The sequence below is a fragment of the Phocoena phocoena genome, chromosome 3, assembly GCF_963924675.1.
Source record: "Phocoena phocoena chromosome 3, mPhoPho1.1, whole genome shotgun sequence".
Classification (NCBI taxonomy): Eukaryota; Metazoa; Chordata; class Mammalia; order Artiodactyla; family Phocoenidae; genus Phocoena; species Phocoena phocoena.
The window spans coordinates 134,045,816-134,061,832 of record NC_089221.1 but is presented as its reverse complement, the minus strand read 5'-3'; the positions used below and the strand labels follow the sequence as shown (position 1 = coordinate 134,061,832).

Genomic DNA, 16,017 nt, shown 5'->3' with positions numbered 1-16,017 from the left:
GGCTCAGTAGTTGTGGCACATGGGCTTAGTTGCTCCGCGGCATGTGGGATCCTTCTGGACCAGGGCTCGAACCCGTGTCCCCTGCATTGGCAGAATTCTTAACCACTGCGCCACCAGGGAAGTCCCCATAATTATTTTTTAAAGTTCACTCCTATTTGAAACAGTTTAACCACTTTGTGTAGAACCCCCTCCAATCAGTAAGATGAATTTCATTACTATGAATTTCTATTTAAATATTTTAGTAGTAATATATTTTAAATTGAATTCAGCAGTGGAAAAAAAATTGGATGTTAAATCTTTAGCACCTACATGTAAGAAAGTCTAAGACTCTACCATATTAGCATTGCTATTTGGTATGCCATTTGGGTGTCATTTCCCATATGTGCCTATATTTATAATACTGCTGTCATGCAAGTAATATGGACATGAACTGTAAACCTAAGCAGGTACAGCTTCTGTACCATTCACCAGATAAATGTCTCCTTGGAGAAAATGCTCAGATTTTCTTTTTTTATGTGTTATTTCATCCTTTTTGTTAGCATCTTCAAAAGTATATGTGGTAAAATCATTGTGGAATATCAACCAAGTTTAAAAGTACACATGTGAAACCCATTCATCAAGATTTTCTTGAGACTCTGATGATAAATGTCCCACTCTGGTGATGTTCTTTTAAAATCTGTACTCAAATGATATTTTGGTGACATTTATACATAGTATGTTTCTAAGTAAACATTTTTTAAATGAATAATAATGTATTTAGAAAATAAGCCAGTTACAAATATAATGCCAAGAACCATTCCATTTCATTTTTAGTATATCTCGTCTTCAGAGTTTTCGTTGTCTTCTTTTGTCCCTTTTGTAATTAAGGAATTTAGGTCTTGATTAACATACTACTACATAAGTTGTTTCTAGTACAATGAATGAGGTTGAAGAGAAAATATAAAGACTTTACAAGGCTTGCAATATCTTTTGAATTTTTGGTTGTTAAAAAATATCTTTTAAGATTAACGTGTATAAAATCCAAAATGTTCATTACATTTACATTTGAACCTGTTGCCTTGTACTCCGTTATCACTAAAGTTAGTTGAGGATATTTACATGGATGTGAACCACCTTGTTATAGCCAAGTTACTGGTTATTACAACCCAACTTACATATTAGAATTTTCATGGGCGTTGTCTCTAGTTTAACCTAAGTTTACTAAGAATAAAATGTTTTACCATATTCTGTTTTCACTAATATAAAAGTAGTGTGTGCTCATTTTAGAAATGTTATGGAAAAAAAGTAATTCACCGTAACTTAGGTGCATAAAGTTAACTATTAATAATTTTGGTGAATAGTCTTTCTTTAAACATTTTCTATATAATCAGTCAATATATTTATTTAAGCATTTATTTATTTATTTTTCACAACTCACACACATACTGTATTTTATTTTTACAAGAGATAAATAAACTGACACCAAGCATTGTAAATTAAGCATATATTATGTTGCAAATCTTTTTCAGGCTTCTAGATAAAGATTTTATTGTTATTATATTTTTTTGTAAACTTTTTCATCTAAAATCTCATGACCATTTCCTTATTATAGTTGGTATTTTACAGACCTTTTAATTGCTTTATAATCTTAACATTGTGTAAATATGCTGTAATTTACTTGACCAGTCAGCCTGTTATTTTTTGGACATTAGGTTTTGATTTGTTTCCAAACTTCTCTCTGTTATAAAGTAGTGAAGTAGCATCTTTCAAATTCTTCCATTTTGGTAAGGAGAAAATAATATTTCATTCTATTTTGCATGTGTTTGATGACTGACTTTGAAACTTTTCATGGTTTTATATTGCTAGTTGTAACTTGTCTATTCATGTCCTTTGTCCTTTTTTTTTAAATTGGGGTTGTTTATCCTTATCGATTTTTTAAAAACTTATTTATATTAGTTCTTCATCATATATTTACAATTTTTTGTCATTTCTATTAATTTTGTATTTATTAGAACTCCTTGTGCAAAAGTTTTCATAACGTAATCTAGATTAAATTCTTCGTTAAAGAATATTTCCATTTATAGTTAAAGCACTGTCTAGTTCAACTATACTTTTCCTGTTCACAATGTTGCTTTGGAAAATACATGTTCCCAGCTGGTGATTGTAAATAACCTCCTTGCTTCCCTGAAAAGGCAGATGGAAATGGTTCATTTATAATGACACCTCTCATGTGGGAATCTTGAAGGGTAGCTCTTATTGTGAAATTTAGCAGTCTTCCACATGCAGCAATTTTTGGTAGACTCTTATTTAAATTCCCTTAGATAGAAGTTATCTGGGAAAAATGCTTAAGTATAGAAAATGTCTGTTAAATTTAAGGCATTGGTATGAATAACATCATGCATATAGGTTTGGATAGTCCCTCCTAGGAGGGAGAAACTTTTCCTAATTGAAATCAGAGATTTTTAATTTCTGAGATAGTTTCCAAAGTTGAGGATCACATTATGTAAAACACAGTAGAAGTATAATCTGTGGCACTTCAGAAGATGGAGAAAAGTTAAATCCTTTTCAAGGAAAGGTGGCTTCTATTTGTTAAATTCTTAGGTGTGTTTCCACTCTTTTACCTCCAGTGTTCTTAAATTAGTCATGTTTGAAATTAAACTCCCTGTAGTGTGGATGGAAAGAATAATATTTGCTATAGACAAGTTATGAACATAGTATAATTTTAGCTTAGATGTTAGAATGTAGAGCAATAGAATAACAAAATAATTATTTGAAATGTTAAATTCAGGATAGGACAAAAATAAAATATGTCACCCAGTTTGAAGATGTGATTCACAGTATTCAGTGCTATACTCCACAGCATGAATTTTCTTTGTAGCCCAGACTGGATAAGGTTTGAAAATTCCAAACTCATTTGGCATAATAAATTACATATTGATGTTTATTCAACATATTGATGTTTATTCACTGCTTGGATGAAGAAAATGAAAATAATCCCCTATTTTCAAATCCCTTAATGTTATAATAAAAGATGAACTATCATTCTGTTACCTAACAGTATACTTTGATCAATATTTTTAACATGAAGGAATATTACAGAAGACATACTTATGAATATTAAGCAGCAAGTGTTCACACCATTGATTTCCCTGCTAGATTTTATTAATATATGTGCTTGTTTATATAGTTTAAAAATATAGCTCATTGATCTTTTGTACCTATTGTCACATTTATTATGACATATGTACCTTTAAAGAAGAGAAAAATCACTGTGATATTTTCCTTTGGATAAAGCAAAAGCAGACATATGAGCTGTAGTTGTTGCTAGGAGTAGAGAACCTTGGCCTTGGTGGAAGTTAGTTCACGGTGAGTGAGTATACATGTGAATATGTGCATCTGTAATGAGGTGAAGGAATAAGGAATTTGTTACGCCTGCTGATAGCTGACTACAGTAAATGTGCCTTAAAAAGAAATACCAAGTTCACCTGTGTCAGGAACTGATTTGTTCCTTTTATTACTGCTGGCTATTTATTAAGAAGGGGAGATGGTTCTAGTTTAATTAACCCAGTTGAGTGTAGCAGATGGGACAGAATGTCTTGCAGCGATAAGACAATTCAGAAATGGCACCAGATGTTGGAAGCTGTCCCTGGTGGTATTTGAGTGCAGCCCAGATGTTCCAGTCCCACCTGGCTAGTTTCTAAGCACTGCAGGCTAAGCAGCTGTGATGTAACCTATATAATGTTCACATAACAGTAAAAGCACTATAATTGAACTGCCGCTCTAAATTTCTAAGGTTGTGACTCTTAAGAGGTGAAATCTTTAAGGACAAAAATAAGGACAACTATTTAAGGTTTTAGATCCTTTGACTATTGCTGTTTCATTGATAACTGAATTGAGGAGAAGTGGAATATAAAATTTAACAATGTTACTGTTCAAATTATAGATAAAAGTAAATATTCGTACCTATTTAGTGTTTACAAATGAAAATTTGTATGAGAATGTGATGTTATGCATGCAGATTGATCTGCAGCCTTATGATTTGAATCTCACCCCTTTAAAAACACCAGTCTGGAAGTAGCAAAAAGCTACTGGTTTTTTTTTCAAGGATTAAAAATGGAAGTGTTTTGCAAATATTTGCAACTAAACAGTAGGAAAAAATAGTCCACCTAAATCATTGCATTCATTTTTCTTCCTATAGCTATTAAAACTGATTACTATGCAGATCAACTTCAAGGGTTTTTTTGGGGGTTTTTTCCCCTTTTATTTAAAAAAAAGTCAAACTGCAGAAAATTTGTCACATTTTCTTTGTCTCTCTCTAGTTCTTTTTTGGTTTTGTTTATTTATTGTGCACAGTTTGAGAGAATTGCAAACATCATGACATTTTGCCCCTAAAATACTTCAGCGTATATATCTCCTTACAACAAGGACATTCTCCTTCACAATCATAATATAATTATCATACTTGGGGAATTTAACAGTGAAACAGTACTGTTGTATAATAGACCATATTCACATTTCCCTGGTGTCTCAATTACGTCATTTCAGTATAGCACTTACTTAAATATCCAGAGTCCAGTCAAGGATCACCCATTTCATTTACTTGCCATGTTTCTTTAGGCTTCTTTAATCTGGAGTGGTCCTAGTCTTTTTCTTTTATGATGACATTTTCTGAAGAGTCTTGACAGCTGTTTTGCAGAATGTCCCTCAATTTGTATTTGTCTGATTCATTCTTCATGACTGGAGTCAGGTTAAATATTTTTGGGAAGAATTTGGATGATGATTTCTTTTTTAGTCCCTTTATATTAGAAGACCCATGAATGCTATTTTGTCCGATTATTAGTGACATTAAGTTTGAGCACTTGTTTAAGGTGGTATCTATCTGATTTCTGCACTGTAAAAGTAGCTTAATCTCTTTTTATTTGTAATTAATCTGTGGAGTGATGATTGGATACCCAGCAACATTTTACCCAGGTTTTAGCATCCACCGAAGATTCTTATAAAGAGCGTAATTGGCCAGATAAACTACATGCCTACATTATGTTCGTGAAATGTGAGTAAGGAGTAACTGTAACCACAGTTGTAGTATCTATTAATATTACTAGTTATAGAACTGAGGGATACTGTAAGAGAGTCTGTCCTGTGGTAGCTTAAAGGGAACATGGTGACATGAAAAGCTGGATCAACTAACTAGCTGTTTATGATGGGTCTTGGGGCTCTAGTATTGGGTATTTTTTGAGTGCAGTGCTAAAATGGCTTCCTAAAAGTGCTATCAGTTGTGCTGTGGTTCTGACAGTTTTTTTTCCTCATACTTAATTTCTAGGAGGATCAGCTGATTTATTTGGAGGCTTTGCTGACTTTGGCTCAGCCGCTGCATCAAGCAATTTCCCTTCCCAAGGTACGATATGATTTGATTGGCCAGAAATCTAGGGGCAGTGGAAATGTTAACCAAAACAAAACAACCCTTCACCACCCCACCCCCATCTGCTGCTTTTGGCCATTTTCTACTTGTAGTAGTATTTATAATTCCCAATTCCCAAAGAATTTATTCACAAAGGTACTTTATTGGGCCAGTATCCTAAATGTGCCAGACGAATTAATCTGGTTGCAGACTACTCAGGTACACTTAAATAAAATTGCCCTCACTCATAAGTGACTCTTGTTTTATTTTTTGGGGTGGGGGCGGGGCAGGGAGTAGGTGCGTAGGGAGTGTGAATAAGTATAAATCTCATTTTAGCAGCAAGAATATTATGGTTTATGTTTAGCTTATATGATTTTCTTGAATGAAATTCAGGGACATTGGAGTTGGGCAGACCATCTTACCAAAATTCATTTCTTTATAATTTAGATATCTTAAAAGAATTTTTATGAAAAATAACTGAACTTCATTTTGGCATATCCTTAAATGTGAGCAGTTGAACCTCAGGCAAAAAAGAATTCCTCATTCCATGTTAAATTAGAAATTTTAAAATACTCTAGATTTGTTGTGATCATTTCACAATATTTGTAAAGATCAAATCATTATGTTGTCCACCTGAAACTAATATAACTTTATGTGTCAGTTAACACCCTCAATTTTTTTAAAATGGCAAAAAAAAAAAAGCCAACATCCAAGCAGAATATAGGCTTAAACATAATGGACTGAGGTGAAGGGCTTGTATTTTTCCCCCTTATTATTAATATTTTTATCTTACTACCTCTGCCATATACTTTGGTAGCTATTTAACTTTATGAAAGCCTCTGAGCCTCCACCTTTCTAAAATTGGGAATAATGCTACTTGTCATGGTTCTTTATAAGGATAGAGTAACGTCTGTAGAGACGTGTAGAATAGGGTCTGAGTTCATTATTAAGTGTCTTTTAGGTTGTAAAGGGGTTGGTTCTAATGTTTTTTTCCATAAAATTTGGTCAGTCTGAAGTTTGAGAGATAATATAAAAAATTTAGCTATAAAAATCATAAACATGAGGTGAGGCAAGGAGGAAATATTTAACTGAATTAGTTTTATTATTCATTTCAAGTAGAGTCATCTATCCCCATTAATTGGATTAAAATTTATATTTAGTACTGTCTAGTTTAGGTTAGTGAGGATTTAGGAAGAAAGACGCATAGGTTTTAATGTGATTTGGGTTATTTGGACCACTTGTGTAAATTCCAAGTATTTCCCAGAAACCAGGATTGTGGAGTAATGAACTGCTTCATTTTAGAAGTGTGATTATACCTTGTAAGGGTTAATACCTTGCTATAGGCAAATCAAAGTGGAAAATGAACATTGCCCTAATTTTACAGACTGGCTGTGTAATTCTCAAAGTTTTTATGTATATAAAGTTGCCTACTATGCAAATAATTCAAATATGTTAATGTTGCTAAGTGATAACATCTCTTCATCTTACGTGATTAAGATAACCTGATCACCATTACGCAAGGGGCTGAAACTGTTGCAACAATGATTAATGATTGCTGAACAATATATGCCTCACTAGAAATCTCTTCCTCCCATGATTAATCATCTCAGATAAAGTTTTCAGATGGGGCAACACATTTTGCCCCAGTTTCCATTCTTATTCTGTTTTCTAGATCAAGCAGATAGAAAATCAACATAAAGTTTACCTTTATCCAGCAGTCTTCCTTAAATTAGTTTAAATTGTTTAATACATAGAACTAATTGTAAAACTCTTAATTCAGTCTTTTTTGTAAATTAGATCAAAGACATATTTTAGCAAAACCCGGAAGTAATGAATATCAGCCCAGTTCTTATATTAAATTGTTGGTAGAACTTGGGGTTTCTAAGTGAATTATTTTCTCTTTTGAGGGTGCTTACATTACAAAATGGTAATAGAACATATAATTTTAAAGACTTAATGTTATTGTTCTCTTGATATTTAGCATAATGAGACACAATATCACAATATCATAGTGGGTGGTTACCTTTTAGGCTAGACAAAATGTATTTCCTAGTTGTAAGTGAACATGTAGTGCAAAGAAATTAACTTGAGCTACATACTGTTCGCTTTCAGATGACAGTTTATATGTAGCTCTTTCTTCACCTTTGCTTTTTTCAACTTCCATTAATTCATATTTATCTGTTTGTCCCTTTCTTAAAGCAAGATTTGTTTACTTAGTATAGCCTAGTTAAAAAAAATTTTTTTGCAAGTATCACTTGCCTTTATATTTATTGTGTTCCAAATAGTATTATGTATGCAGAATTTATAGAAGCTTGACTTATACTTTTATATGGCATACCTAAAGAAAGAAAGTGTGATGCTTTGCCTCTCCTCTGTCTTTTCACAATTAATCCAAAGTAACAATAAACCTCAAATGGCACTTACTATATATTAAGTTATTCAGTCTTCTTAGATTTTTTAAAAAGTATGGCACGGGGGACTTCTCTGGCAGTCTAGTGGGTAAGACTCCGTGCTTCTACTGCAGGGGCATGGGTTCGATCCCTGGTTGGGGAACTAAGATCCCGCATGCCTCACGGTGGGGCCACATAAATAAATAAAAGCTCTCCTTTAAATAAAATAAAAATACAAAGGCACAGAGGTTAAGGTCACACAGCCAGTAAAATACAAAATCCGTTCTCTTAAATATTTCAGTCTATTAATTAACCTATTAATTTCTTTTTTTTCGCGGTACACGGGCCTCTCACTGCCATGGCGTCTCCCGTTGCGGAGCACAGGCTCCGGACACGCAGGCTCAGCGGCCATGGCTCAGGGGCCCAGCCGCTCCATGGCATGTGGGATCTTCCCGGACCGGGACACGAACCCACGTCCCGCACATCTGCAGGCAAACTCCCAACCATTGCGCCACCAAGGAAGCCCTAACCTATTAATTTTTATATTATTAAATGCATTAAATCTTTTCTATGCATTAAATCTTAAACTTGTTATAACTATACTTTGAAGCATAGTGATAGTTTTGTTTCTCTTTTTAAATATTAGCATGAGTTCCCCTCTTAAGACTATACCCCGCTTTTTACTTAAATAGATTGAACAGTCCCATTTGAAGTAAACAGTGTCCTAAGGTTATATATCATGGCTCTCTGTAGCCTTTGTGTTGTCAGTGGAAGCATGGCCAAATGGGTGAGAACTCCTTACAGAAATTTAGTAATCCTAGTCTTAATTTTATTGAGTTTTTGGGTTTTTCTTTTTAATGAATTTGGGGTTTTATTTACATGAGATGGTATAAATCATAGTCTGATTTCTCTTTGAACCTTTCCAAATAATGATTGAACAAAATGAGCTGAACTGTCTGATTTTACTGAGTTACTCCTTGCATGAGGATTCTGGATCTCCCAGCAAAGAGTTTAACCAGTTTAGAGGTTTTTTTCTTGTTTTTTGGGGATCTCAGGCTAGTTCATATTTGTTTAGCTAGAAACTTATTTGATATGCAAACTTAGGTTGAAGGAAAGTTTTAGTTTCTGTAATTTCTTTGTGTCACCTCAGACCTGCCAGTGCCAAGAGATGGATTTTACTTTATATGTGGAAGTTTTTTTTCTTTGCCACCTTGTTAACACTGGTGGAATATTCATGAGAAAGAATAATGTCCAGATGGAGATGGTACCTGCAGATGTTAATCTGGATGGACACAGATCAGCTCTAATTTGTTTCACTTGGAAGACTGTCATATGTGTTCTGTGCATTTCAGAAACTTTCTTACCCTTTTTTCTTTCTCAGTAACAGCAGCAAGTGGGAATGGAGACTTTGGTGACTGGAGTGCCTTCAACCAAGCCCCGTCAGGCCCTGTTGGTGCCAGTGGTGAGCTCTTCAGCAGTGCCTCACAGCCAGCTGTAGAGCTTGTCAGTAGCTCACAACCAGCTTTAGGCCCACCTCCAGCTGCCTCAAATTCTTCAGACCTATTTGATCTTATGGGCTCATCGCAGACAACAATGACATCTTCCCAGAGTATGAATTTCTCTATGATGAGCACTAATACTGTAGGTCTGGGTTTGCCCATGTCAAGATCACAGGTAAGTTGTCTGCCTCCCTTGGAAATTGTGATTCATAATCTTTGAGATGCTCTATCTAATGGCAGATTAACATAAAACAGAAAAATAAGCAAGTGACACATAGATTACTTTTTTTTTTTTTTTTTTTTTTTTTTTTTTATGCGTTACGCGGGCCTCTCACTGTTGTGGCCTCTCCCGTTGCGGAGGACAGGCTCCGGACGCGCAGGCTCAGCGGCCATGGCTCACGGGCCCAGCCGCTCCGCGGCATGTGGGATCTTCCCAGACCAGGGCACGAACCCGCGTCCCCTGCATCGGCAGGCGGACTCTCAACCACTGCGCCACCAGGGAAGCCCAGATTACTTTTGTACATTGCGTTTACCTTGTGTCCCTACCCTGGAATAGTCATTTGGGTTCTCCAGGGCAAGGCCTTCTCACTCATCTTGCTGTCCATGCAAAGCCAAGTGTGATGCCTTGCACAGAGGAGGCATTTGTTGAACATTTATTGAACTAATAAACAAATTGGAATTTAATAGTTTAAAAAATTGTTTTTAAGATTAAGGAATAGAAGAGTTCCCTGGTGGCCCATTGGTTAAGACTCTGCGTTTCCACTGCAGGGCATGTGGGTTCAATTCCTGGTTCGGGAACCAAGATCCCGTGTGCCGTGCAGCACGGCCTAAAAATAAAAAATTAAAGACATTAAGAACAAGAGAAGAGGGGCTTCCCTGGTGGCGCAGGGGTTGAGAGTCCGCCTGCCGATGCAGGAGACACGGGTTCGTGCCCCCGTCCGGGAAGATCCCACATGCCACGGAGTGGCTGGGCCCGTGAGCCATGGCCGCTGAGCCTGCGCGTCCGGAGCCTGTGCTTCGCAACGGGAGAGGCCACAACAGTGAGCGTACCGCAAAAAAAAAAAAACAAACAAAAAAAGAACGAGAAGAAGAAGGAATAGAGATATATTGCTAATATAGAAAATTATTCTCTAAAGTAATGAATGTTCTTCCCTATTCTGGACCTGCTCTACATATAATGTTTATATAGGCTCTTCTTTCAACTCTTATTTTCATAAAGGAAAATAACTAAACAGGAACTTTTAAATTCATTTTTTAAAATTAAATCTAAATTACCTAATACTAGCTTAGAATTCAAACACGTGCAGAATATATGTGTCTGAGTTGTATCAGGAACTTGCTATTTTTGACTAGGCTATTCTCAATATTTGTTTATGATGTTAATTATTCATTTTAATATGTAGAATCTCCTATTTTGGGTGTTAGGATGAAGGAAGAGAAGAAAGAAGCAGAAAGGTGACTGATCTGTATAACAGATATTAGACCTAACATTAAGAAAAAGGACATGAAAGCCATACCAGTACCATTAAATTGAACTGCAGTTCACTGTTTCTTTCATATGGTCTAAGCATAAAGCCAATCTACTAATTTTCGATCTTAATTGCAACTGTGTTGTGAGTCTTTGCATTGGTCCATTTTAAATTATCCTTCCTATTTGTATTTATTTCCCTTTTTTCTGTCCTTGTTACAATTATTCTGGTAGTAACTACCAGGCACCTCTGCTGCTTTTTCCTGAATTTCTCTTTTCTTCTGTATTGGTCCATACTGTACCAAATTCCACTAGTGTTGCTTGCTTTAGGCAATAGAAATATACATGGAGCAGGGATATGTCAGTCAGGTTATGTGGAATATAATTTGCTGTTTTGATGGTTTTGTTTTTTTAACTTGAGAAATCATACCCCGAATTCCATTTTGTACGAATAAATTTCCACTTGTATATTTCCTTAAAGTTGTACTAACCCGAAGTTAATAGTTGCCCCAGGATTGTGGCTTCTAGACTTGGGGTGATGGGAGGATAACTGTTAGTGTACATATGTTTTTTCCCCACCCCAAACATGATTTGGACTTCAGAGGAATATTATGGGAAGCTGGTGATTCAGGATATTGAAGACCTTAATGTAGAACATTTGTTGTTCTTATTGGTTTCAAGAGTTTATTACAAAGTCTAGTATATATTTGGAGTTACTATGATTAAATTGCCGTCTGGTAATCTTTATAGAGCAGATGCTTAATTTTTAGAGCATTTTTCTATTTTCCAGCCTTTGCAAAATGTTAGCACAGTGCTGCAGAAGCCTAATCCTCTCTATAATCAGAATACAGATATGGTCCAGAAGTCAGTCAGCAAAACCCTGCCTTCTACTTGGTCTGACCCCAGCGTAAACATCAGCCTAGACAACTTACTACCTGGTATGCAGCCTTCCAAACCCCAGCAGCCATCACTCAATACAATGATTCAACAACAGAGTAAGTTACTGCAAGACATCCCATTTCTTTGTGTATTTGTAATCCTTTGCCCTTATGCCAGGACTACTTCAAGCCATGAAATAAAACTGTACTGAAAGCAACTGTGTATTCACTTAATTTAACACTTAACTGTGTTTTCACATAATACCTGGTATCCCTCTTGGCACATTGAATTGCTTAGTATTCTGCTCTTGACATGTTAACATTTATTGTATGGTGGTGACTTTTGGGAGCCTGATCACTAAAACAAAAGTATTTGTTGAGAAAAAATTTTTAATATAGGCAGATACGTCAAGAAACAAAAATCATCTGAACTCCATAATCCAGGGATAATCACCATTAATTCATGTTTCTTCATAGTACATCTTTTCTAACCACATTTTTAATACTTGAGATCATTCTGTCTATAGTTTGTTTCTTGCAGTTCATATTCAACATTATTGTTTTTTCTGTGTTGAATATTCTTAAAGAAAGAAAGCGTGGGGCTTCCCTGGTGGCACAGTGATGCAGAGTCTGCCTGCCGATGCAGGGGACGCGGGCGGGTTCGTTCGTGCCCTGGTCTGGGAAGATCCCACATGCCGCGGAGCGGCTAGGCCCGTGAGCCATGGCCGCTGAGCCTGCGCGTCCGGAGCCTGTGCTCCGCAACGGGAGAGGCCGCAACAGTGAGAGGCCTGCGTACCGCAAAAAAAAAAAAAAAGAAAAAGAAAAAGAAAGAAAGCGTGATTTTTGGATCTTTATAGTTATCCATCATATTAGTGTGCATTTCCTCTCTTGCTGGTTATTTCAGTTGTTTCCAGCTTTTTTCCTATTATAAATAACTCCATGGTCTTGTATAAATCTTTTTACTTGTGATTTTTTCCCTTACTATAACGTTCTAAAAATAGAGCGAGTCAAAGGATATAAACTTTTTAAGGTTTTTGATACACAGTAGCTCTTGACAACTTGTTAGGTCGGATTCAGTAATAGATTTTATAGGAATGGTTTTAAAGTGCCTGATATTTTCTGCCAGCCCACTCTTACTGTTTCTACATCTTGGGGAAATCAGAGCTAACAGCCACTGAATATTTCTCAAGAGTAAACAATACAAGTTAATTGACTTCTCTTATAAAAAAATCACTACAAAGTAATTTTATTGGAGCTTACAAGTATTGATGGTCAGGAAGATTGTGTTATTTTTCTGCTCTGTGAATCTAAGAATTCAGTGTGATAAAGTTCTTTTGTCTCTTTTCTGCTGTTAGATATGCAACAGCCTATGAATGTGATGACCCAAAGTTTCGGAGCTGTAAACCTCAGTTCTCCATCGAACATGCTTCCTGTCCGGCCCCAAACTAACCCTCTGATGGGGGGACCCATGCCTATGAGCATGCCCAGTTTGATGACTGGCACCATGGGAATGGCCCCTCTTGGAAATAGTCCAATGATGAACCAGAGCATGATGGGCATGAACATGAACATAGGGATGTCAACTGCTGGGATGGGCCTGACAGGCACAATGGGAATGGGCATGCCCAACTTAGCCATGACTTCTGGAACTGTGCAACCCAAGCAAGATGCCTTTGCAAATTTCGCCAACTTTAGCAAGTAAGAGATTGTAAAGGAGCAGATTGAATGAAGGATTTTTAGTGGTGCAGATAGGTGATGTTGGGATGGAAAATGCTAGTCAACTCCCCTTTCTTTCATCAATTAATTAAAATAAACCTACATTAAGAACCAAAAAGGTTGTTTTATAAAAGCAGAGTATCTAGTATTTCAGATGGCCAGGCAAGGGCGCTTCAGATGAGGCAGTCAGAATCATTTTTCCCAGTGAGACTAGACCACAAATGGGGCAGTGAGACCACTGAAAGCCTTTATAAATTGAGGAGCCCATTTTAATATCATAATATGTGGGAATACTAGAATAGGGCTGAATAAATGTGTTTGAATCTCTAATTTTATACTTTTCTTTTCCTGAAGAACTTGATTTTTCTGTCCCTAAATTGCCTTGTCACAATTGGGTCTGTTCCTTTTACTACCACTCTTGAGTCCATATATGAAATCATTAAAGTTGGATGATCAGTTTTTTATAAAAATATATATTTTTGTCCAAAAAAGGCATACATATGTGATTATGGCTAAATCAAAGGTAACTGGAATGTATATACTTTTGCTGATGTTCCAGCAATACTGCTATTATACTATCCAAATTTTTATTGTAACAAAACCTCTTTAAGCAATTGGTGATAGCTATGGGACTTTTTCCATTTCTTCTGCTATAATTATCCTGTGCAGAACTCGGAAAAATATTTTTTTCAGGACTGCTCTATGGTTTCCTTTAAAAGAAAAGGAAAAAAAAATCCTCCAGTATTTTTATTTGTTCTTAGCAGTCATTATTTACACTTTGCAGTGATAACTTGGCAAGGCTTCCTTCTGTGTTTATCCCTGTAGCCACCATGTAATAGTCAGGAACAGTCAAAAAGAAAAATATATTTTTTTTTTTTTTGGTGTCTTCAAAAAAGTTTTGAAAAGGGTAAAAATCCATTAAGACCTTAAATATAAATGTTAGAACTCAACAATGTTGGCTTTTAGATTTTTATACAGTATTGTTTTGGTTTTGAGTGTATATAATATGGCATTAGCAATATGGTTCCAATAGAGAGGAGTTAAATATATATATTATTAAAGGAGACCTGTAGCAGTCAAAGATTTTATTGATTTAATGGCAAATAAAGGAAATTAATTAAATTGTTTTCCTGCTGTAATTCTGCATTAAGGTCACATGAAAATCATGATTCTAGAGTTTGGAATGCAAAATTGTTTCACCCTTAAGCTGGGAATATTTTTTAAAAGAAATACTATAATATAGGCATCAAATTATTACCTCTCCACTTTGTTTTGAAATTTTTTTTATTGATAAAACTTTGTTTCCATTGTATTCATAATATAGTTCTGTTATACATAACATTAAAATGTTCATTAAAATCAATGTTGAACTGCTTTTTCTTTCATTATGTTAGACATTAGAGACCGTTTGGGGAAGAAATAATTATAATTTGGGCAAAGTAATTTTTATAAATAATTTAAAATTATTTAATGACTTCTCTATTCCTTCCTATCAGACTGCTGTTAGGAATTAAAAATGAAGCAGCAAAGATATCCTGACCTGCTCCATTCTTGCTAATGTTCCATCTACAACATTTCTAATTAGGCAGAAATTCATGTACTTCAGCTAAGTGGTAATGAAAAGTGATTCATTTGCTGAATAAGAGATGAGAGAGAGTGTAATTAGCTGACTGTGGTTTTTAATCTTTCAAGAATTCAGTGTGTTTAAATTAGTTTCAAAGAATAGGAGCTTTCAAGTGTTGTTACTTCAGAGCAATCAAGCCAGGCTCTGGTGGCAGCTTGGAGAATATCTTCACTGATATTTAAAACCCGCAATCTTAAATGAATTTTTTCTTTAAATTGAGAGGTATGGCATCACCTTTTCGAATATGTATGGTTCTTAAAGGAAATAAATATTTTGTTTCTAAACTTTTGTGTTTAAAATTTCTTTCCAATAAAACTGATTTATTTCTAAAGCATTTTCTTTACTACTATGCCTTCTTCCAATGTTGTATTCTGAAGACAGAAGGGAACTCCTACCTTAGTTATTACTGTACCTCAACATACAGTCTGCTGTCTTACCAGTGTTTTTTGTTTCAGAGCCCTTGAAAGAAGAAAACAAGAATTGCTTCATTGGGGTTCCATTCAATTTAATGACTTGTCTCTGAAGGGGTTATTAAGTGATACCTAAAGAAAGGTCTGTATACCCCAAAATAGTTTGGAGCTGGCAAGAAAATACTCTTCTTTAATAGTCTTTTGGGCTCCCTTTTGCCTATCCTGTACCTCTTTCCTTTTTCAATAGCTTCTCTGTTGTATCTGTTTTTCATTTTGCCTACTATTTTGTGGAGAGAAGGAATTACTCTTCTTGTAATTTACATATAATGTGTGAATCTCCTCTGCCATTCCAGATTCATTTTTTTCCCTCTTAAAATGTTTTTTACTTCTCTGATATGATCTTCAGGAACCATAAATAGACACAGTGTTCTTGTACAGTACTTGGGATGTCTACTTTTTTGTTTAAAATAAATTGCCTGAATGATACCCATAATGCCGTTGGTTAGGAGCTAGTCACTAATAAGTTGAGGCCTATAGTTACTTATATTTGGAGAGAAGGGTTAATACCTTTTTCTTCTCAAATATTTTTGAAACACTAGAATAAAGCTAACTGTCCTAAGCACAGAACATACCTTATGGTAAATAGATTTCTGAA

At 35.3% G+C, this 16,017-nt stretch overlaps 1 protein-coding gene across 3 annotated transcripts in view; it reads left to right on the top strand.

Moving 5' to 3' along the window:
- Nucleotides 1–13,792, top strand: part of CLINT1 (clathrin interactor 1) — a 64,018-nt gene extending 50,226 nt beyond the window's left edge. Inside the window, exons 9-12 of one of the 3 annotated variants that reach the window (XM_065874335.1) lie at nucleotides 5,300–5,374; nucleotides 9,149–9,441; nucleotides 11,525–11,729; nucleotides 12,968–13,792. In XM_065874335.1, coding sequence (XP_065730407.1) covers nucleotides 5,300–5,374; nucleotides 9,149–9,441; nucleotides 11,525–11,729; nucleotides 12,968–13,314 — 920 coding nt within the window. In that variant the 3' untranslated portion in view covers nucleotides 13,315–13,792. The remainder of the gene's footprint in view (nucleotides 1–5,299; nucleotides 5,375–9,148; nucleotides 9,442–11,524; nucleotides 11,730–12,967) is intronic. The other 2 variants (XM_065874337.1, XM_065874336.1) reach the window with 2 other exon arrangements.
- Nucleotides 13,793–16,017: the final 2,225 nt, after the last annotated feature.